The 25,054-nt window shown below is 32.4% G+C and overlaps 2 protein-coding genes across 3 annotated transcripts; one reads left to right on the plus strand and one right to left on the minus strand.

The window, feature by feature from the left end:
* Nucleotides 1–2,628: 2,628 nt before the first annotated feature.
* On the minus strand, nt 2,629–5,373 carry LOC118036013 (uncharacterized). Its single transcript, XM_035041697.2, has one exon. It carries the CDS (start codon nt 5,091–5,093, stop codon nt 2,835–2,837), a length of 2,259 nt encoding a protein of 752 aa, XP_034897588.1. The 5' UTR covers nt 5,094–5,373; the 3' UTR covers nt 2,629–2,834.
* A 4,246-nt stretch (nt 5,374–9,619) lies between these two features.
* LOC118036014 (uncharacterized) lies at nt 9,620–12,514 on the plus strand. 2 transcript variants are annotated; one of them, XM_035041699.2, is made up of 3 exons: nt 9,620–9,780; nt 9,998–10,737; nt 12,102–12,514. In XM_035041699.2, the coding sequence occupies exon 2, from the start codon at nt 10,031–10,033 to the stop codon at nt 10,727–10,729; it is 699 nt and encodes a 232-aa protein (XP_034897590.1). In that variant the 5' UTR covers nt 9,620–9,780; nt 9,998–10,030; the 3' UTR covers nt 10,730–10,737; nt 12,102–12,514. The 2 variants fall into 2 exon arrangements, with proteins under 2 accessions (XP_034897590.1, XP_034897589.1); XM_035041698.2 differs by having other exon boundaries at nt 9,622–9,780; nt 11,979–12,514.
* The last annotated feature ends 12,540 nt before the right edge of the window (nt 12,515–25,054 follow it).

Raw genomic sequence — 25,054 nt, forward strand, 5'->3', positions numbered from 1 at the left:
GGGTTTAACTTCTTTATTTTGCAAAACTCAGAGAATACTAAAATCCAGTGAACAATGTAAACAGAAATGAATTGACACACTTTGCTTCCCAACACAATTCCAGTTTGCACTCCAATACGAAGGTTCTACAATTGATTTTTTGCATCATGGGAAAGTTTCCTGCAGCTCTGGTCCTGGATTCGTACAGTTAATAGTCACTCTTTCATCTCTACAAGCAACTGGATCCAGTATCTTTCTACTTTGAATTCTCATTTGTGGCAATTCTTCCCTCTTTTAGGGCATCGAATTTTACAGCAGTGAACCATCTGATTGCTGGGGCAATAGGGCCAAATCCTACTGCAACAGCTTGCATAATAAGAACCAAAATGGTTGACCACTTATAGTCAGACTCCCCAACGAAAAATTTGAATGACCAGGGCATCAAGTATGATCGAGTTGCTTGGTCTCTGCTGCTTGGCCTGGTTTTGTTGGCAAATGTGTTGATCGAGTTGCTTCAAGTTTGCCCTTCTCTTATCTGCTTTGCACCGGATATTGTCTATGGTCAAGTTAAAATTGTTGAAGATTCAAGATATTCAAGCCTACTGTATTCTGTGTATATATTTCTTCATCACTGTTATATTGAGAATCAACTAGTATTAAGTCTGTTAGAATGATAGGAATCTTTCCGTAAGGTTAAGGGATAGATTAGTTAGTAAATTCTGTAAATAAACTACCTCTGCTGCTATATAAAGAGGAAGCAATTGTAACATTATAATTCAATTGAATATACTGAATAAAAGAACAATACTGTATACTGAATTTATCATGGTATTAGAGCTTGGTATCCCTTAAAACACTACTGAATTCCTTAATAAACAGAATCCTCCTTCTTTATCTTCTTCATCTGTCTCTCAAAATCTCGGTATTCTTCATCCGCTTCCAAAACCATCATCTTCTTGATCATCTGTTTTGTTCTTGATCCCCTCCCATCCTTCTTGAAACCATATTTTTGATACTAATTCTATAGTCTTTCTCTATTTCATCCCGTCCTCTGTCTTATAGTTTTTCTCATATTCTTAAAATCTTGCATCATGATGAATAACAAAACAGAAGCCACCCCAATTATTCACGTTGAAACCAAAAACACTAGGTTCACAACCAGTGTTATTCTTACTGAAGTTAACTACGATATATGCTCGCGGATTATGGAAATGCAAATTGCAGGAAGGGAGAAACTTGAATATATTACGGGCAAAACACAACCCCCTTAAGATATAGATGCCTCTTATGCAAAATGATATGCCGAAAATCAAAAGGTTAAGGGATGGCTGTTAACTTCTATGTCACTAGACATAATGAAGAGATACATCCGACTAAGCACTGCATGTGAAATCTAGAATGCTTTATCCAAAGCTTTTTACAATGGATCAGATGAAACACAACTTTTCTTATTTAATCAGAAAGCCTTCTCCTTGAAACAGATGAGGTGCCCGTTATCAATATACTATGGTGATCTTGTGGAAATCTTTCAAGAACTTGATCATCGTGATAGAACTGTAATGAAAGATCCTGACAATGTCATTACCTATAGAAAATTTGTTGAAAGATTACGAGTACATATTTTCTTGAACGGATTGGATGCTGAATTTGAACAAATACAAGGAGAGATTATCAGAAAAGATCCAATATTGGATCTTGAAGAAGCCTATGCATACGTATCTTGTGATATTGTTCGCAGAATCACTCTAAACAATGAAACTGATCATGGTGAATAATCTACGATGATGGCACGACTAGCCAAGCCTAGAATATACCGATCAACCAGTACAGGACCTATCATTCGGACATCTTGACTTCATAATAATAGCTACGAGATTGGAAAGGCCAAATCAGAATACATTTGCACTCATTGTGGGGAGACTGGTCACACAAAGCTAAAATGCTTGAGTTAAAAAATCCTGCTGGCACAATGCTGCTGTATAATTAAGCTGCAAGGCTTCATTTTCCTTAAATGGATATTAGTTCCCATCAAATCTTCAGGGGCCGAGGGATTTGATTAGTTAAACTTTAGCTTGAGTTAAAAAATCCTGGCACATCGAATTGTTTTTTTTTTTTATGCATGTCAATTTCTTACATCACAACTGCTTGTGTATGAAAGTCTTGATGCTGTAGCAGTAAATATTATGACAATCTTTTTGTAAGTTGTGACACAGTTGGAAGAATTATGTTAAGCTAATGTAGTTGCTGTTGCCAGATAATTTCTAAAGTAATTGAATTTTTAAGCATAAATTTCTAACATTTGTGGCTATATTGATTCCCCAAAAGTTGTCTATACGATGCCCAAGACATTCTGACCCAACGTAGATCAGTGGACAATGGAAGTTTCTGGTTCTGGTCAAAATGGAAATGCTTAAATTATAGAAGCAATCCACGCTTAATTGTCATCATTCATACAGGTGAGGTCATATGGCTGTGTATTTATTAAGAATTGAAGTTCAAGAGGCTGAACAAGTTGGGAAGAAATCGAGTCTCCTTTTGTGATACAAGATTCTGAAGCTTTTGAATGAGCCATATGGCATTTTTAACTCCACAGATCCACCATGTTCTAGTTCTCTTCACCTAATAGTTAAAAAGCGTTCAATTGGATGCTTTGTGGTAATCTCAACTCATATACTACCATATAGATTCATTGCACTGTTACAATTGATCAAGGGATGCCTACTGCATCCTCAGTTTCACAAAAAATCTACTTTCTACTTCATTACATGTTGACATTAGTTGCAAGTAATAATTCAAATATTACACAGCATAGTCATGAGTTGCTCATCTTTGGCAACTCCAAGCAACTAGTAAATTTATTCCATGGTTATATACAAGTCGCTCGAAGTGGATAAGGCTGTTTCACGCTTTGCTGAAGATGGAATGGAGGGCAAAGAGATCTTCAAATCATGCATTGAACGCCACTTATCAATGGAGGCCATTTGATCTGGATCTAAAGTGGAAATAGGCTGCTGATCTAGAAGTTTCCGAATCTTTTCTGTTTTTCCAAGAATGAAAACGGCTCTGCGTACACAGTGCTCTCTATCAGTGACAGCCCTGCTCAAACAGTGGAATATGACCTGCCGTAAGTTGGTTAGACAAGCGCCCAGTATATCAGAGATCATGACAGTTAAAGCTTCAAATAATCTTTCGTCGATCAAGTCATTTCTTCTTTCACAATTCTGCAGAAGAGTTTGGCTTATCCTATACATGGAATTAGCGGCCAGTATCTTGATGGGCCACTTCGAAGGTCCTTCCTTCAGACATTGATTCATGGGTGTCTTCTTAAACTCCTCCAACCTGTTCTTTGCAGCATCAGATAGTTTCTCGAGTATTTCCTTAGTGCTTTCTGCTTGGAAGGACAGTTTTCGAAGGTCCACATCTAGCCACTTGTGGAAGAGATCGACTCCTACCCATGCAACATTTGCTGCTTTCCTGATGTTAAGCAATTCTCCCTTTGCGTCCAGGTTATCTTCTACGAGTCTGACATACATGAGGCCTTCATTTACACTGCGCATCAACTGTTTCATTAAACTACCACTGACATTTGGAAGTGCAACTGCAATGGCTGTCAGAGTTACTACAGGAAGAGCCCAACAGTTAGGAGGTTCATCACAAACTAAAGAGAGAACTAGGTCACTGTCAAACTCCCTCACTCCCTTAAATCCTTCTGCAAAGGTTGATTTTTCCAGAAGTTCTGTGAGATGCTTTGGCTGTTTCCTTTCCCCCCTTCGCAGCCAATGATCAGTGGCATCAAAGTTGTTCTTCATCATCAACTCAACTAGCTCGTCTTCACCTTCAAGATGCATAACGTAACGTCTGAGATCTGGTTTTGGAGTCGATCGTGATTCTGATCCCGAGTCAGATGAAATGCCGTTTTTGGGTTTCATCGTTTTTAACTTCTTACAGAAATCACAGAATAACAAAATCTGGATCATGAAGTAAACTGAAATGAACTGAATCACTTTGCTTCCCAACACAATTCCCGTTTGCATTCCAATACAGAGGTCCAACAGTTTGTTTTTAACACCATGGGCAAATTTCTTGCAAAACCGGTCTTCGAATCGTATGCTTAGTGGGCACTCTTTCATCTCCACAAGCAACTGGATCCAGTACCTTTCTACTGTCCATTTTCTTTTGCCGCTTTTCTTCCTTCTGATCGGGCACCTGAAGTTTACAGCAGTGAACCATCTGATTGCTGGGGCAATAGTACCAACTCCTACTGCAATGGTCTGCGTAATAAGAATTAAGATGGTCGACCACTCATAGTCAGACTCTCCGGTGCAAAATTTGAATGACCAGGGCATCAAGTAAGATCGCAGCATGGCCTCCGCTAAAGTCATAGCAACAAGGAGACAGAATGCACCTGCGGCCGTGCATGTAACTGAACGTCCGACCACGAACTGGGGGTTGCAGGTATGAGCCATCAACCAGAATTTCGTTATATCTTCTTTAAGTTCCCTGTCTTCCCTTTTGCTGGTTTCATTCGAGTCTTCTTTCAGAGCCATACCATACTTCTTATTATATTTATATTGGAAATATTTTGTATTTACCGGCACAGTTAAAGCCGAAAAGCTTAGGATTGCAAGCAAAATAAGCATGAGAAACATAATAAAAGCATGCTCTTTCCAGTGAAGATATATTACACCAGTGCCTAATTGGATTCCCGTATTAACAATAACAGTAACAACGAGTATTCCTAAAGCAATAATATTTGTGTATAAATCATTGTTGTCCATCGTTCCTAGAGAAGGCATAGAATTACCCATTACTGTACAGAGCAAGGCACCACTGCTAAGTTTTGCGAGCTGATCAACGCGGCGAGGCATAGCAGTGTTTAGATCCACTGACAATTTGACTGCCACAGCTATTATGGTCAGTGAAGTGGCATTAATGGAGAAGAATTTGCTCGGGAACCAGAACTTCTGTTGGCGGAAGCCACGGATGAAATCCGCGGCCATAGCAATTGCACAGGCCAGAGATGCCACTGCTATGTAGAGACCAATCCATGGTATAGGCTCACTGAACTTTGCTTCATTCAGACCCCCATCGATTCCACAGCCCAGTTTCCCCATCTATATGTTTCACTTCCGGTGTTTTACTGAGCGAGTCTGGTTTTGCCGCCAAATTGGCTGGTTGCTTCAGGTTTGCAGCTCTCTTACCTGCTTTATTCTAGACATCCTATGCTCTCCAGTTAATTTGTATGTGACAATGAATCACTGTTGGATATATTTCAATCGTTTGTATTGGCTTTTGATTCCTCAGGGCAGGAGGGTGTTTTTGTTCTATTTCGCTTTCTTGTAATGGTAGCCAGTAGATTAAACTGTTTTAGAACCTCCAGTATTGAAAATTATCTCGTTGGGTCCAAGTGGTCCTGAAGTCAATTCCTTGCAATGCTGCATTAAAAGGAGGCCAGGCTGCCGGCTTGACAATGTAAATCGGCAATATCAATTTTTTTTTTAATGATTTTACTGTTGTTGTTTTTTAAAGTATTCAGTCGACATATCATGATAGTTGGTGGAACCGCACAATTGTAAGAATGAGGATGGCTGACGTACTTGAAGCTGTCAGATGGAATATTTTACTGCAATATATTTACCCAAATTTTCGGGCAATCTCGATGATTAAGAATCAAATTGTTTTATATGGTGCCGTGACCTTTGGTCAAGTGGGATAGCCTCTTTTTTTTTTTTAATTATTGGAGCATTCCACCACTTCCGGTTAATTCTCGTCAATCTACTGGTTGTTTCAGGAAGGGTTGGCTTAAGGTGCGTCAGTGATATTTACCTGGAAAAAAAAGAGCATTCACGTAAAAATACTAATTGTTTATTATCAAAAGAAAACCAAAGATAAAATTGATTGCAACAAGTGGAATATATCAAGTTTGAAGAGTCATAATTAACTAAAAAAAAACTAGAAAGCATTTGACTAAATAATAATCAATAATAAAATTTTAAATTTACATAAATGATCATAACGTTTAATCTTAACTAAAATAGAAGTTCTAGCTTGACAAGTTAAACTAACTAAGTAGTATAACTTACTTATGATTGATGTGATTATCAACGAATGAATAATTTAGTTTGCATTAGGATTTAATATATCTTATTATTTGATATAGGTTACCTATATATAATTAGAATTAGAATATGAGTTAGATATTTAGATAGGATTCAAACACTATACCAATTGAAGTAGGATCATCCATCTAATAAGAATTACGATCAACCCCATATATATTATTTCTACAATTTATTTAATCTCTTTATATATATATATATATATATAATTGATTAGAAGATTCATAATTTATTAGTTGATTAGTAGATGATAGATCACACAATTATATGTCAAATTAATATATCAACATGCCTAGTATGATAAGATTAAGTATTTATTCTAATTAACCAATAACTATACCACCAAAAAAGAATATAAATAAATTTATCGTTCTAACACCTCATAAAAAAAATATTATAATTAGCAAATAAAGACCATTTTTTTGGCTGAAAAGAACCTGATAATCCACCATCACCACAAAGTCTTTATGGAACAACCAATATTAAATGTGCTATGAGATGAATCTTCATTGTCTAACTCGTTTTTATAATATAAAACTACATTTAGACAAAACCATGATGTCCATATACAATATTTCATGTTTTTACGATTCCTAACGACAACATCATAATCAACCATAAACGAGTATGTTGGTGCATATGTGGATCAACACATAGGCCTATGAGTATCCAGTGTATAACGAGTACCAACTAGCCATAGCTCCTCCTACGTAGGCATCCTTTATTAAATCTTTGTGATATTGATATGAGGATCATTTAAATAAAAATAGAGAACACAATGAATACGAATCACTATAATAATATTAAGTCACTCATTAAAACTATGCAAGCTCTACATGATACATTGAATTAGATTCAAAACGAGTTATGACAAACTAGATCTAGAATCTCATATACTCATACACCTAGAAAACAAGTTTTAGTAAGTTATGTAGTTATAAGTACTCTATTAAGGGGTGTTTCAAAGCACAATGGTTTATGTAGGGTATAACATGCCAATCTATTAAACACTATAACAACCATAACGAAGCCTAAACAATGGTCACCATTAATACACAAGTTGTCTTGTAAGTATACAAGTAACCACATGTCAATTACATTGCTCAGTAACCCTATTACCAACTATAATAACATGTTATAAGGTAGTTTAATATCCCATATATTGTTTTGCACTAGAGGAAACCCAATCTTCTAGCGTAACAAGCTTTTACTAATGATCAACAATAAGAGGAATGATAGACAGGGTTGTACAGGGCCAATACTTGAATGGAAATAAGTCAATAATTTAGATGAACATCTAGATCTACTTATAATTGTTCATATTTAGAATAGGTTAATAGGTTGCACTTGATTTGTAGAGGAATAAATATAACTAATTCTAAAATAGATTTATAGGAAAGATAACCAATCAACAAGGGAATACATTGTCAAATTCACCAATTAATATGGTAATGGTGCAACAAATCCCTTCATAAAACTAAGACTAATTGGTTTATCATTAACTAACATAACCTTTCAGTGGTTCTCTACACTGCCACCTTACTTTATTAAAAGTTGAAAGAAGATGGAAACTCATTTATAACAGCGGTTCTATAAAATAGAATTAAAAGTGACATTAATTGACTTAGCCAATATAATTTAGAATCATATCAAAAGTTATGTCTTTTGATTCAATAATCTAAAAACCAAGTGCACATCTATAATGGAGAAAGAGTGAATTAAACTCATTTCAAAAGGGATGTAGTGGAATATAAAAAAATTATTCATAAAAAACAAATACTTAGACATCTACATGTTTATATATGATACTGTTCATTATGAAATGATGCTAGCAAAATGAGTAGAAACAAGCCATTAATATAAACTTACTCAATTGGCTATCTGAATCATATCTTAAACATTCATTCAAGACTGATTCAAATAGTATTATTCATGAATTTGTTATTTATTGAACTAAAAAGTTGAAAGCTTGTCTTTGTTGTTACTATTTCTCGTGCATCCAAACAAGAAACCATCTTGTTAATTTTATCAATTTCTGCTACAGTAGTAGTAGAGGTATTTCCTTCATCGTTAAATTAGAGAGGAAAAAATTTATGATGTCCGAGAAATAAATAATAACATTCAATTAGTTAAATATGTGACTCACTTGTTTTTCATGTAGATGAATGGAAATGATTGAATTATTTATAATTGAAACTTGCTTTCATAAGTTTTAGCTTAAAAAATAATGTTTCTCATGGGGAAAAAATGTTTTTTTCAAAATAAAAAAGAAATGCATGAATAAGAAAATTAGATTTTTCTATTATATATATATATATATATATATGTATGTATGTATATTAATTTTCTTCTTTGCTGCTTTTTATTTAATGAATTATGTTGATAATAACAAAAATCTTTTTGTTGTCAAAACAAAAAAAATTACTTAAATCATAAAAAATAATTTTGAAAAAAATATTTATCCTCATAATTTTATTTTTTAAATATCTATTTTTATTTGTATAATTAAATAAAAATAAATTATAAAAAGCAAAGTTATTAAGAGTCTGTTTGGTATTGTGGTAGCTGTTGTGGTTGTGGTTTAAAAAAAGTTGTTTTATAAAAAGTACTTTTAGTTGAGGTTGGTTTGAAAAAATAGGTGTTTGGTTAAAACTGTGGTTAAAATTGAAGTTGAAGAAAAAGCAGTTTAATGTGTTTGGTTAAAAATGCTTTTAAAATTGAGGTTATAAAATAATTTTAAAATATATATTAATATTAATGGTTTTAAATTTAAATATTGTAGAATTAATTACTCCTATTACATCATGAAATAAAAAATACTTTATAAAAAATATTTTTTATTATTCCATTAAAGATAAGAACTACAGTTTTTATAATTTTTTGAGCGTAGATAAAATATTATCAGGTATAAAATTGATATTACAGTGCGATAAATTCACTTTATACTAATGTTTTTTTCTAAATGTTAAAAAAATTAACACTTAAAAAAAAAAGAATTTCACGTGAACAGTGCAATTTTTGCACTGTTTACATGCTCCACTGTTCAGTGAACAGTGGAGTGCATGATACATTGTTCAGTGAACAGTGTATCATGGTTGGATTTCCCGAAAGCAGCATTTCCTGCTTTCATTTTCCTGCGTTTCTCACGCGATTTGGATGTGGGACCATGCACAGTAAGCAGCGTTTTTTAGTTAACCAAACACTTGCTTCTTGCGTTTTTGAAAAAACGCAACTTCTAACGCATAGCCAAACGGGCTCTAAATGCGACCACCTCATTCACGAGTTAATCAGCTTAATTTAGATTTCTCAATGTCAATCCAAAGCATCATTATTCTAGTATTTTTTTTTATAAAAAATATTAAACTGATATTATTTTTATTTTATTTTTAAAAAAATTCAAGTAAAATTTTAACGAGATCAATTACATCATTAATGCACCTGTGAGTTAGCGGGGTCATACGAGATGAACTCACATCCAATTTTCTTTGAAACCCAGACAAGGCAGATGCCAGGTTGGAATGTATACGCAAAGCCCAACCAAAGAGAGAAAAAAAGACCCAAAACACTAGCCTGCCCTGGAGGACTCTACCCAACCAAATTCCAATTAGCTTTTTCGTTGCTTCAAGCTTCGATCGATCGATACTTTAACAATCAGAGATATTACTATCGTCAGACATTGAGAGTAAGTTAAAAATCCCTCCCCTAATTCATTCAATTTTTTGTTTTCTGTGATCTCACTCAGTTACTTTATTTTTAATTAATTTCCTTTGCTCAACCCTAAACACAAAAATAAAAATAAAAAATGGTGACCTTTTCAATTCCAATGCTCTAGGGTTTGAAAATTGCTCCTTTCTTGGTAATTATGGATTGTGTAATCTCGAATTAATTAAATTTTGCAGGTGATTTGGAGTTATATTTTTTTTAGTTAGATTATGGGAGGTCATGGAGGTCTTAACATTCTTCCTCAAAAGAAATGGAATGTTTACAATTACGAGAACAGAGAGAAAGTTAGGAAAGATGAAGAAGCTGCTGCGAGAGATGAGCAACTAAAGCGCGAAGAGGTGAGAAAGCGTGACGCTGAGTTTCGCCTTGAGCGCCTTCGTGCTGCTCGTGGCTTACCTCCCATGCAAAAACCTGAGGAGCCAGTGCCTGTGGTGGAAGCTGAGGCTTCCATATCGGAACCTAAATCCAACCACATTAATCTCTTTGAAGGGATTAAGATTTTCGACCCTGTTATGGGATTGGAGAAAGAACGAGGTGATGAGGGAGAAGGGTCTAAGAAGAAAAGGAAGATGATGAAGAAAGAGGAGGTGAGGATTGTGACTGCAGAGGATGAGAAGTATAGGTTGGGATATGGAGTTGCCGGGAAAGGAGTTAAGTTGCCTTGGTACCTTGAGAGGCGGAGTGATGAGGTGAATAATAAGGAGAGGGGTGAAGATGATGGGTCGACAAGAGGGAAAAGGGAGGTGGGGAAGAAGAGTGGCAAGAAGACTTTGGAAGAGTTAAGGGATGAGAGATTGAAGAGGGAGAAGCACGAGAAGGAGAGGGAAAGAGCTTTGTTGGTAGAGAAGAGCCGAAGAGATGGATCTCGTTTGAAGGAGAAAGGATTTTCCAGGAGGTCTGTTTACTGAAAATTCAGGTCAGCATGAGGACAAGAAAAGAGCTCTGTTCTTAGGCCATATGTTTTGGCTCTCTTATTAACAATATATTTGTATTTTGCAAAATGTGGCTGGAAATTAGCATTTTGTTCTCAGCCTTTATATTATCCTGTTCCTGTGAAATGTTTGTTAGCTCATAGTTGATCTAAGCAAAGTGGTTCTATGAAAATACGGCTGAAACAGTATCTGCAACTGATGTTTATTTGGCATGTGCTACTGTTGAGAATGATATTGCCCTAGATTATATAGCAGCCACATGCTTGATAGTGATGCTTGAATTTATTATATTTCACACTTCTAATTTAGCTGAAATGTTGAGTACATTGAGAACCTTTTGATAGTGTGATTGTGCTAATTTCATTTATCCTGACTTGTCATCTCATAATCACCTATTTGGGCATTGTTCTTCTGAATGGAAAATGAATATTGGGTTTAATGTAATCGAAGAGCCTGTGCATCTCTAGGGTTTGAGTTACCTGATTTGAAATAGTGATGCCAGTTATCATATTTTGTTGCCTAAAATGTGCAGTTTTGCATTTGTTTGTGGAAGCTCAGTTGAGCATTTACCTTGGTCTGTATTTTTCTATCTTCTCCAGAAATTGTTGAGACTGCATGCCTATTTCGAATGCTATTACATGTTTGTGTTTGTTGTCTCTCAGAAAGGTCCCTTTTGCTGTCATTTTATCACATTGTTAAAATTCAGTGCAGTTCCGTATCTATTGTTCAATCAATGAATTTTAAAGGGACAATGTTGAGATCCTCAACCTACTTATTTAAAGGGTTTCATGGCTCATTTCAAGTATTTTTTTTCTCCTCTCTGATCTAGTTGATCTTTTTCCATCGATTTGTGAAAACCTATAAAGATAATTTTGAGTTCTTCTTCAGGGGCTTAATATGCTTAACTTATGTGAAACAACAGCCTGAGTTTGAGGCTTATGAAGCACTCATGACCTTGTAGTTTTGGCTGTTATATTTTAGTTTCCCCTTTTTCTCATAGTTGTTGATGTGATTTTCACATACTCGTGGCCTTGACCTTCTATTCTCCTTTTTTTATTTTTAAGTTGAACCAACTAATTTTATTGCATGGAAGGTTGTATACTTGTATTTAGATGCTCTGGATTTGCCTACAGAGCATGCCTTAACTATTGTTTGAATCGCTGAGAATTTAGATGTTGGAGAAAGTAGTAGTCAGCAGATTGACTGTTCTCCCCTTCCCATGCAGGTCGGTCCTGGTTTCTGTAAATGGATATAGTTAATAGCTGGGCTGTGAGATTCTCACAATTTGTATGGAAGTGTTAAATGGAGATTATTCGTCTTGAGCTCACTATTGTTCTTGTAAATCCAGGCTTCAGAAATTCAGGTACAACTTTCACAGCAATCTGAGAACCATGGAGTAAATAGTGTGGTCCTTTTTACCATAATTCATGATTTTGCACCAGCATCTTCAAAATGGTGCAGAAGTGTTGCAGGGAAATCACTTGATGATGAAGGTGATGCATTTTATCTAAGTGGTCAAAGAGAGCAAAGAAAGTCATTACTCTGTAATTGAACCTGTACCTGTACCTGTACCTGTTCCATGTGTTCCGTCTGCGTTTATGCAGACTGGAGATCAAACACTTAAAAAATGTGGATGAATCTTTATCTGAATAGGCATTATTAGAGTTTTTATTGACAGAAATTCCCAGCCTGCGATTCTTTATTCACGAGATAGCATGTATACGTGGCTATTTTATTGGTACATAGCAGCTAGATAGATCATGTTTCTCTGGAGGTGGATTCGTAGAAGAAAAACTAGATTTGAGCTAACCTGTTCCAGAATGTTTCTGTTATTTTAGAAAACAGCTAGACCGTTAAATAGAAATTTTAGCTGAGCCCCTTACGGCAAGATGTCTTTGAATTTCTATGCTGACTGCTGGTTCAGATTAACCTGTATGTGCGTGCTAATCCCAACCAAGGAAGTTTCATTATTCCAATTCAACTTGATTTCAGATCTGATTTTTGTTTTATAGGTGCAGCTTCTACAATTATTTAGCTTCATGCAAGGTTATGGTGAGATTCATTTTGACTTTTGCTATGCATGTGTAGCTTCTAAGCATCGGCATGAGATAATGCTCGTGTGCAGTGACATTAACCATGGATTAAAATGAATTTTAACATCATATAATAATTCGTTTTTTTAATAAACTAAAGTGGAGATTTGAATTTCTCAATTGAGGGTATTTTTGTTAGTTTATATGAAAAATAAAGAAATACTGAGCTAATTTCTAGATGAATAATAATAGAATGTCATTAATTTTAAGGGTGCCTCTTAAAAAATCACTTATTTGAGTTTCACAAACCTTAGGATTACTAAAGGTTTGTTAACTCTAGAGCCTGTGAAAGTTGAGGTAATACGCAAGCTAGTCTAGACATTTACATGGCTTTTGGTGATGCTTTAATGTACATGGTCGTCAGGATGCAATGAGATGTGTCTATAAAACAATTCTTCTTACCTTCCTAAGTATCAATTTGTGCCTGCTTGTCTTGCTTTATTGTTGGATCAACAGAGTTTTATAACCCAACTAAGCGCAGATTTGGATGAGGAAGAAATGATAAGAACATGAAGCCCGCACGATAAAAAGGCAAAGAGCTTGGAGCGTCGAGTCTTGGTGGCCGTAACAAGCCTAGGAAATCCAATCTCAACAAAAAATTTTGAAAGTAGTTCCACTTTCAATAATGAGAGGTGTACCTGATAATTAAAACAAAAATATAATATCATCCAAAATAATGAAATTATTTTAAAATATATTTTTTAGTGTTTTTTATATCGTTTTAATATTTTATATCAAAAATAAATTTTAAAAAATAAAAAATATTATTTTAATATATTTTCGAGCAAAAAATACTTTAAAACATAACTTTTATCACACTTTCAAAAAAACCTTTACTACGAACATCTATTTTCTAATTCATTTTTTTTTTTACTAATTAATTTTCATGCAATTCCCTAAATAAGATTATGTGATCAAAATTTATAAATATTTTAGGTTATCCAAATAAATATAATTGATTTTCACAAGTCATAATTTTTTTAGACTCAATTTTATATTGTCATTCTTATATTTTTCTCATTTCTCTCTTATATTGATTGACTTAATTATTTAAGAATCTCTCGTTTCAGGAAGTATTTATTTTTCAGATATAATCAATCTCAAATACCAAATCTATATTAAGGCTCACAAATTTTGGCCTAAGATGGCAATATGAGAAAAACACAATTTTCATGTGAAGCTTTTTCACAACTCCATCCAAGTTTTTTCATAACTTACATCATTACATTTAAAGTGAACCCCAAATAACTTTTATCGCAAAAAAATGGGAGGAAAAAAGAGTGCATTTTTCTTTCAAATATTTTATTTAACTACCAAATATCTTAAAATATTAATATTTGGAATTTGCAAGTACGAGTTTCAAGACAATGACCTTTAAACTGTGCTATCAATATTAAACAGAGGATAACCATCTACGTGGTGGTCCAGTAATAAAAGCTTGGATCAAGAAGTCTGCTCCTTCTGTGGTCTCAGGTTCAAACTCTAAGTTGCTCATATGATGACCACTAGAGGCTTACATGGTCGTTAACTTCAAGGCCCGTAAGGGATTAGTTGAGGTACGCACAAGCTGGTCCGGACACCCACATTAATATATATATATATATATATATATATATTCAACAGAGGATGCATTAAGGAGAATTAGCAAACCAGTAGCGGCTAGTTACATTTTCAACCCACACAAGTCATGTTCACAATTTAGGCTTTCCATAATTTATTTAAGAATTAATGAACCAGACCAGATTTCGAGGTTGAAGGCACATGACTTCACCGTCAAACTATTGACCTTATCATCTCGCTTTCCTTGGATTTACCTATATAATTAATGGAGTCGTTTTATGTTGCTCTAGATATAATTCATGATAATGGTTTAAATAATAATACTTCAGAAAAAATTATAATATCATTGAATTCCCTAGCTAATGCCTTAAAGGGGACTTCCAGCTCTTAAAGTTATAATATATGAAGTTTTTCAGGATGCTTAGACCAATCTCTTATTCGATTACTAATTAATGTTTCTTTTAATTTTACAATTAATTTGTCGAAGAATTGGTAGTAATTGATTCAATAATATTAAAGCAAACATCGAGTTTCAATATAAATTTTACCGTAATTTTGTTTTTAATATATACACACACATAAAAATGATTACAAGAAATGATCATAAAAAAGGAAAACTTTACAAGATTATTTGCTAAATAATTTAAAATGTGATAGCTTATGGTTTTTCAAATTAACCTCATTTAAGAGATAATGTGGGAAAGTCATAATCTAAAATAGGGTTATGCCTTTTTAGGTGTCCAAACACACGATTGGACCTAGGCACAACTGCGCCTAACTCTAAGTTGGGTGCGGACGCGTCCACACCTAGTCCAACTACTGGGCCCGGCCGCGACCATATCCAACTCGTAGGACGTGTTTGGCATGCGTTTTCAAAAAACGCTTTTGAAAAAATTTAATTTTTTTTTGCTTTGAATTAATATGTTTTTGATGTTTTCAAATTATTTTGATGTGCTGATCTTAAAAAATAATTTTTAAAAAAATAAAAAAAACTTATTGGCATACTTTTCTAAATAAAAAACACTTTTGAAAACAATCGCAACAACACTCCCAAACACACACATGTTGGGCAAGGACGCATCCATGCCCAATCCCACATTAGGTTCGCGGGCGACCACACCCAATCTCGTGGTTGGGTCTAGGCACGACCACATCCGGCTATCTCTTAGGCTTGGATTGTGAATTAAGCCCAACATCTCTTAGATTGGGTGTGAAGCTAAAGAGTCACTCTACACTAAGCCCCCCATACCTTGCACCTGAATTGATAACCATAATGCCCATCATAATACCATTAAATATAACAAGCAGCCCATGCTTATATTAATTAGATGTGATGACACGAGTAGTAGAATAATATTATTTTACTATTACAAGATTACATCTCTACACCTCCTGTGTTGCATAAAGCAAGTCAAGTCAGGTAATATAAAAAGAAGCATGAATATACATGAAGGGGTTCGAAAAACCTTATACTTAGAGACAAAACACATTCTCGGTTTCTTTTTCCTTCTCCTTTTCTCTATCTTCATAAAAGATTATTAATACTTTTATTAATGTCTTTTGCTACATAAAAAATACTTGGTATTAACTTGATCTTCGAAGGGTCCCCCACCAACACACTCAAGGGACTTTATGCAGGTATTTATTCCAAAAAGAGATGATATTCCCCTAGAATAAAGATTTGCCCAAGAAAAAGCCTGCGTGGTCTTAAAGTGAAGGTCATTGAATACATCATAAAGAATGTAGGGTGATTTCAAGGAATAAATCACCCTAGAACATTCTCTGTGATTTTTATAACCTCATCGAAATGAAAGACTTATTTTCTTTAAAATATTTTTTTGAAATCAAAGCATAGAAAATATATCTTATTTCTTTTACAAAAAAAGACTTATATGTCAGCAAATTTAACTAATTGATAAACATGTAGAATAATGTTTGAAGTTTTATATGTTAGGTCATATCAATTAATAAAAACAAAGATGTCAAAAAAACTTGTAGAGAGATTGATAAAATTAGTGCACAAGATTATAATATATTTTTTAATTAACGTGAGTATTTGAACCAGTTTGCACGCATAACTCAACTAATACCTTCAAGACTCTAAAATTAACCAACACAAGATTGTAATACATATACGTAATATTGTTAGTTAGTTTACACATAACATAAGAGAGTAACATATTATCTATATCACTAGATTCATTCGGTATTTTAAAATAGTGTATGCACATTCTTCTAAACAAAATTATAATATTTTAAATTTTAAAATGGGATATTTGAAATAATTAATTTCTGTCCTTGATCCATGGCAACTACCCAAAGCAAAAAACGATAAAATATGTGACTCCTTCATTTTTGGTCAAGTTCCTAGGAACTGAAAGAGAAGTAAAACCATTGAAGTTCAAAGATCTACCAAACAATAATTAGAAAACAACTGTAATATCATGACCCACGGGAAGCTTTGAACTGAAATCACGTGGATACTGACACCAAGAGGCGGTATATTTCTTTCTCTTTTATTTATGGCTGCAATTGCAAGGACATGTTCTCAGCACATGATATACCTCAGCTAGCAATGTAAACACTCTCCATGAATAATTAATTTCTTGCAAACCCTAGGCTCCTCCTTCGTATCATTCGGACTCGTTAAAAGGAGAACCAGACCCATCCTGCAAGCAATCTTTGATCTATCTTTTAATTTTTGAAGTAATAAGGTTAAAAAAAAAAAAAGCGTAATTAGAGCAAAGGATGTTATTTAGAAAAGCAAAATTGATGATATGATTTTTTAAAATAATGTGAATTTTTTTTTTTTGTGCACTCCAACAATATAGAAAAATCATTTAGAAAAAGCAAATGTATTTTAATATATTTATTATATTATTATTTTAACAAAATAATATGATATGGTTGGCATGACGAGTTTAAAAATAACCTAACAATTCTTTATCAACTCAAAATTAAAAAAAAAAAAAAAAAAACAACTCAGGTGTGTTTGAAAATAATATAAATTATATCTGGAATCCCCACCTAACAGTTTAAGATATTGGGTTGAGATGGTTCTTTAACACCAATTCAACCCAAAAACTTAAGCTGTTAGGTGAGGTTTCAAGATATGATTTATATTATTCTCTAACACACCCTCTCAAGTGGGCTTGAAACTTGCACAAGCCTATATTACCTTGTGCATAATTTTTATTAAATAAATGGGGATGGTGAGATTCGAACTCGTGACCGCTTGGTCATTAAAGCTCTGATACCATGTCAAAGAATCATCTCAATCCAAAAGCTTAAGCTGTTAGGTGTGATTTTAAAATATGATTTATATTATTATCTAACAAAATGAAAACCCATAATATGGATTATGAAATCATGATAATTTTATAAAAAAAATAAAAAAAAAAACATAAATTTTAAAAACATAAAAAACAAAATAGTGAAAACAATATGCTATTACAGTGTTTTGATATTTTTTACTAGATATATAAAAATATCATTTTAAAAATGTAATATATTTTTTTGAAGTATGGAAATCAAGTGAAGAAAAGTCAAAATATTATTTATTTATTTATTTATTTTAAGGTAGGCTCTGCACCTGGTTTGTTGTTGCTCTTTGGACCATGACAAGCGAGCTTCTCGAGGAAAATGCATGTGGAAAAAGTGCGATGAAAAAAGTTGTCCTCTCGTCTGGGTAGATTTTCGAGGCAGGAAATCAAAGCATTTCTGTCCCCTTTTTTTCCTGTTATTTCCACGATGATCATGTTCCTCATCGCTCATCTGATGAAAACATATACTCATGAAAAGCTTCATCTTGAAAGCAACAATAGATCTCTCAAAAGAACACCAAGATGCAAAGAATGATCATAAATAAGAAAAAATATTTCCTTTAAACATGAAATAGATTTAATTTCCTTCTTTATTCTCTTACAAGCTCTGCCAACAGGAAGCAGATGAGAAATGGAGAGAAGAGAGGAGAGAGAGGGGAGGTCTTCATGTCTACAAGTGAATGTCACGACGTTATGCACACACTGACACATATCTCTAATCCAATCTAAACCACGTGCTTCCTCTCCTTCTCTGGCTCCACCCTTTGATCTGCTATGCAGTGCTAAAATTTAAAAAACCAGGCAAAGAAATATCATCACATATATATATATATATAGACTAGTGTTAATCTAATCAAGGATGATGAAAATTTTGCTCTTTAATAATAAAAGAAGTGCGTGTATATATACTATCCTTGAATAGATTCACACTAGTCTTGATGCACACAATTCTGGCTGGGCTAGATTTAAAAAAATAATAATAATAAAGTTAAGTGCTGAAATAAGGTTAAAAAAAATAACAAAACAATCAGTCATACAAAACTATAATCCCTTGTTCAGAACTAAGTAAACTTTGGATATTCTACTTAATCAGTAGCTCAGATCATGAAATTCAAATAACTCGATTAAAAAATAAAAAAAAATTATAAAGCTCTTTTTTAAAAAAAAAATGACCCGAGTTATTAGAACTAATAAAGTATCTAATCTGAAAAAATCATGAAATTCAATTCCCGATCAATCAAATGTCAAAAATAAAATTGAAAAACAAAATTTTAATTATATAAAAAGATTTTAAAAAACAGCAATTAAAAGAATGAGAATCAAAATTAAAATAAAAAATAAATTTTATATTTAATTAATGGGTGAAATAAAAAAAATCAATTTTCATAAAAGTACAAAAAAAAATTTTAAAAAATGAGGATCAAAATTGACATACAAAAATAAAAAACAATGTTATAATTAAAGGGTGAAATTGAAAAGAATAATAACTAAGAAAAAAATAAGAAATAAAAACTATAAGGACCAAATTTAAAAACGCAATACAATCAATTTGAATTGAAAGATAAAATTGAAAGTCACTAAAACTCTTACAAAATAACCAAGAATAAAAATTAAAAATCCAAATAATGAGGACCACATTAAAGAATATAATATATTGATGAATTGTGATTGAATGATGAAATTGAAAACAAATAAAACCTCTATAAAAGAGCCAACACCAAAAATTAACAATCAAAAGAATAAGGATTAAAGTTGAAATGTCAATGGTAAAGAAAATCAAGCTGTAATTTTTTGGAAGGGGAGGAGGGGGCAAAAAAAAAAAAAAGAACCTCCAATGGAGACATACATCGTACCAACAGAAAGAGAACATGTCAAAGCTTCTAACAATATGCCGAAAGGGCATTTTTGAACGCTGAGAGGCGTCACGCACTTCAAGTGGTCCACGCGTACCCATCTTTTTTTTTTTTTTTTATCTAAATATATAATTTCATGTGAGTTGAATTTGTAACTACAAAAAAAAAAAAATCAATGTGAAAAGCCAAAAATATCCCTTTATCTCATGCTTAAACTTTTTTTTATTTTAAGGGTATTTTGATAGTTTTATTATGTATTTTAATTGTTTATTATATTTTATAGTTGTGCAAATATCAAAGTGTCCATTAACTTCAATTATAATAGCAAAACAAAATTATTATGAAAATACAAAAAATACCCCTTAACATTAAGTTTGAGTTTTTGCTTCTAATGATATTTGGGTCGTTTTATAATGCAACAAAGATTGAAAAATAATTATTTATCTCCATTTTATTTGATAATAATAAATACATCATGCGAAAAGATTTCAACATCCTTTAAAGCTCGTTTTAAATTTCTTGAATGAAGAGATAAAAACATTATTATATTGTTCCGTGAGCAATAACAATAGATGTGAAGCTATAGTAATTTTCCCATAAGTGCTAGCTCTTTTTAACGATGAGAGTTATTTTTATTTTTCACCATAATTTTACTCCGATCAACGTATTTCCACCACCACAAACCACGAATCATGAAACGCAACCCTCCCTTTGGAGAGAAAAGTTATACGTTCTTGTTGATGAAAACTTCTCATAGAAATAAATAAAATCTCTACGAATCAATGCAATCTCCGAAAAATGCATGTTGCATCTTTCTTAGAATCAAATCATGTTACATTATCACTTCCAATCATGTAGAGAAGGGGATCGTAATAATTCACTTGTAAACCTTAGTATGTGTGTCGCAACTATGTCTATACAACAATTCGAAACGTAGCAAATATATTTGCTAACATTAGATGGTTGAATTAAATTATAGGATCTATTTAATTTGTTTTTTATAAGGATATTTTGATTTTATGATTAGGTTTGTGATTTTTGGTATTTTAACCCTGTTAAATCATGTTGTTTTTTTGTTTTTTGAAAAAAGTTATCTCGTTCTCATGACTTAGATAATGGGTCTTTCAACATTAGATTTTTTTTATTGGGTTATTCTTGTCTCATGACTCGGGTTATGAGTTTGGTAAGTTAACCCAATTGACTCAGTTTTTTTTTTCTTGTTGTAATTATTGGTTTTTTTCCCCAATTTCATCAATTAATATCGTGTTTGATTAAGAATTGGGTTTCATGATTTGTTTTGGTTTACTTTATATTAGATTATCTCAATCTCATGACCCGTGAATAATGCTTAATGGGTTAACTCAAGTTGACTTGACTTATTTTTGTGTCATTTTTTAATTTTAATTTTTTAAAATTTTATTGTTCAATATTGGGTCCAATAGGTTCAATTGAAAATCGAGCTTCATAATTTGTTTTAATTTACTTTTTATGTACTTATCTCAGTCTCATAACTAGAGTCGTGGATTCGGCAGGTTAACTCGAGTTAAATCATGCCATTTTTTTATTTTCTTTCTATAAGGTTAACTTAGTCTCTTCACTTGGGTTATGAGTTTGGTGGATTAACTTAAATTTTTTTTTTTTTTAATTTCATTATTCAACATTGGGCTAATTAGGAATCGAACTTCGTTATTGTTTTGATTTGCTTTCTAAAGAGTTAATTGGACTTCATTATTTGTTTTGATTTGCTTTCTATAAAGTTATTCCAGTCTTGTGACTTGAATCGCGAGTTTGACAAGTTAACTTGGATCGTGTTTCTAGGTCTCTTTTAATATTTTTTAAATTTTATTCTTCAATATTGGGTTGATTGGGAATTAAGTTTCATAATTTATTTTGATTTGATTTCTATAAAGTTATCAGTCTCATAACTTGGGTCGCAGATTTGACATGTTAACCCAGGTTGACCCAAGTTGGTCTAATATGTTGTTATTTTAATATTAAAAAAAGTTGTCATCTTGAAGAAAAAAAAAAAGTCAAACTATATTTTTATGGGTTATTCGGGTTGTTTTTGAACCTGTAAAGTCAACAAGGTCACACCTAAAATAGGATGGTGCTTTGGTAAATAGGGTGGTCGCGCGTGAAACAAAAGAAATACAAGTTGTAGATAGAAACATAGTTCAAGGAGACCAAATTGGGCAAATAAGGTGGTGCTCTGGTAAGCAGTAACCGACTGAGAGAAGAGAAGGCAACATAGAAGAAAGACTATACTAAAAATGGGATTTTTTTTGTAAAATTAGTACACTAAACATAAAAATTTGACAAAATAATATATTTTAAAAAAGATTTGATGGAATAACACAGTTTAACCATACCGCATTTTAGAAGCATGAATGTCACACTTCTGAAAGGCAACATGGTCGAACTTCAATCTTTTGCCTCAACTAGTTGGATCCAGTTGTATTAACTACTCAATCATTTCACACAAAAATAATAATTTTTTGAATTTTTTTTTCAAATATGTTTTATGAGTCAAAATGTATATTTTTATCCGACTTGTAAACTAAAAAATAGATTCCATTTAAAATCTCAAAAGTTATTATTCATACAATAATATGTGATTATGAACAATCAGGTATGAATGTGTTATAATTAAATGAGGATTTGTCTCAAATAGATTATGTGAATGGTTTAGCATATGTATTTATGGACTAATGCGACAGGTTTAGGTCTAATAAGAGGATTGGTCGCACCAGACCATAATAACAGCTCAAAATATCTATAACTTTTGCTTCAACTGTTGAATCGTGATCAAATTTTTACAGAAGTTTTTTAAGGTTGTTTTCCATATTTTAGTCATTGTGTCGCTGCACAAACTGTCGAATCTTTAGATATCAAAAATTCCATTAAGGCCCCCTAGTTTTGACAATTTTGAGATTTTTCTTATTATATTCAAAACCGATTAACCGGTTTCACTAATCATTATGAATCAATCGACTAATTGAGCTAAAAATAGCAGAATTTGACCATGTTGCACTTCTAAAATATAACATGGTCAAACTATATTGTTTCACCAAAACTCCAATTAGCTACACGCAAAGAGTTCGGGCAATTAGTATGCAAAAATTAATATAATTTTTTAAAAAATTTTAAAATATAAATAAATTTTGAGTCAGGTTTTGAATTAAGTAGCCTTTTATAACATAATTTTATATTGTCAAGCATTACCCGAATTTTATTTGAATAATAACTATCCATAAAATACCCGAATATATCTAGGTAGCCATCGAAATTTGATGATATTGCCATCTCTACTCAAATCACATAACATAATCTTAAAGCTGATTCGAATTGTTACTTTCAAATATTTTTTTCATACAGTGATGTTTTGCCTTATAATTAATTTGTTGGGGAAAATCTTAAAGAAAATCCCCTTCACGTAATATATATATATATATATATATATATATATATATATATATATATATATGATAGATACATTAATTATAACACAAATTATTTCTCGAAGTATTTGTGTGTATTTAATTTCTTACAACAATCTGGGCATTAAATTGGTATTTTGGAAAATGTTCATCATTCAATCAACACAATTCATGAGTGAATCTCACATTTAACCAATTGATTTATTGGAGTTAATTAAATAGCAATATTCAAAATAATAACGATAGTTATTGATAGGAGAAGAAAAGACCGTAACACTGCCACGGACAGCACAACGATTTTTTTTTTCCCGGACCAGCACGGCAAAACTGATGAAATGGGAAGCTGCAAATTTGACTGATTCAACGCCTAACCAAGAACAATCCCATTGAAGATGGTCAATGTTTCATGTCAACAAAACGATGCCGTAGCTAGGCAAATTTTGCTGCCTTTGTTCCTATCCCAACCTAAAAAAGGGTTTGGGAGCCTAGGCATTTATATATATGGCCTGCGGGCTGATTTTTTTTTTCCAGAGTAAAAAAATGATGTTTATGTGTTGCTTGTGTATTAAAAAAAAAATTCATGGCTCAACATAATAAAAAGATAATTGAAAAAAAAAAATACTAGTTAATCCCCAAGAATCAAAATATAAAGAGATTAAATTGGGAAAATAATCAATAAAAACAGAAATCTTAAAAAACAAAGCACTAGCAAAACCGTGCGGGGTCATCAAAACTCACAAGCAGGATCATGCAGACAAAATAATCAAATAGAAAGCAAAACATGAAAAAAAAAATTGATTTTAAAAAAATCAAATTTTAAAGGATAAAAAAAAAACATCAACTTGTATTAACTTTTCAAACATATGACTCTAGCTAATGACTAAATTAAAAGTACCGCATATGAAAAGCTACTATTTTAAAACTTGGCTCGACACATTGAACACTGTCTTTAAATGTGGTGTTCGGCGATCGGAAGGCGTCACACGCCCCTTCTAAAAGGCGTTGACACCCCACACGCACAACAACAACTTTCTTTTTTTTAATTCATTCTATGCAAATACTAAATTGACCCTAATCCCATGCAATATTAACAAAAAAAAAACCATAAAAAGGATTAAAAAAACCTCTTAATCTTCGCCTTAGATTATTTGACTCTAAGGGCACTTCATGGAGTATATTGTGCCAAGAAAAAGTACAAATTGAAAATGCCCCTGCCAATATTGTCAAGAAAATTTAACTATTGTCAAGAAAATTTAACTTTTAAGGGTATTTTAAATATTACATTGTGCAAATCAAAGATTAAAAGACTCATTTACATTATTTAATCTTGTAATAGTAAATGGATCCCATGAAAAATACTATCTTACCCTCAAAATGCTGTTATAAGACTTAAATTGTTAAGGGTAAAACAATAATTTTATTGTAGAAATCCACATTAAAATGTAAAAGTACATAATATAAAAAAATTTAATTTCTTTTTATTTTTTTTACTTCAAATTAATATGAAAGTATATAAAATAAAAACACTAAGCTATTTTAGCTCTTTGCTATGATATGGGATGAGTTTTAGATCCAGTTACTAGCGTCACTGTATACTTACGACAAAACCAACTTTCGGTGATCAAAAAGAAATGGGTGTATCAACAATATTATTACTAAGATGAACAGTTTCGTCTGGATATTCGACTGCAAATTATTAAAACCTTCATGGCCAATTTTATGAATTACAATTTCAATTCAGATGAGAAATTTAATTGATGGCAGGAAAAAAAATGATGGCAACTTGAATCTTTGAGATGAGTTTTATGGAGGGGAGGAAGTGTTAGTCCAAATCGTTTGTGGTTCAAGAAACTATATCCACAAAACTCCTGATATAAATTCTGGAGAGAAAAAAAGAATAGAGACAAAGCTGTCCTCGTATTGTTTAGTTGTATCCATGTAACCTACAAATTAAAAGAAGGAGGAAGAAAGTATAAAAAGAAAAAGAAAAAACCTCCCTCAAATGATGACATAATTATCACCTCACCTGACGTAT

Source organism: Populus alba, chromosome 1 (assembly GCF_005239225.2).
Source record: "Populus alba chromosome 1, ASM523922v2, whole genome shotgun sequence".
Classification (NCBI taxonomy): domain Eukaryota; kingdom Viridiplantae; phylum Streptophyta; class Magnoliopsida; order Malpighiales; family Salicaceae; genus Populus; species Populus alba.

Bases quoted from the DNA above. Each gene is read 5' to 3' on its own strand.
- LOC118036013 (XM_035041697.2), bottom strand. From the start codon at position 5,093: ATGGGGAAACTGGGCTGTGGAATCGATGGGGGTCTGAATGAAGCAAAG.
- LOC118036014 (XM_035041699.2), top strand. From the start codon at position 10,031: ATGGGAGGTCATGGAGGTCTTAACATTCTTCCTCAAAAGAAATGGAAT.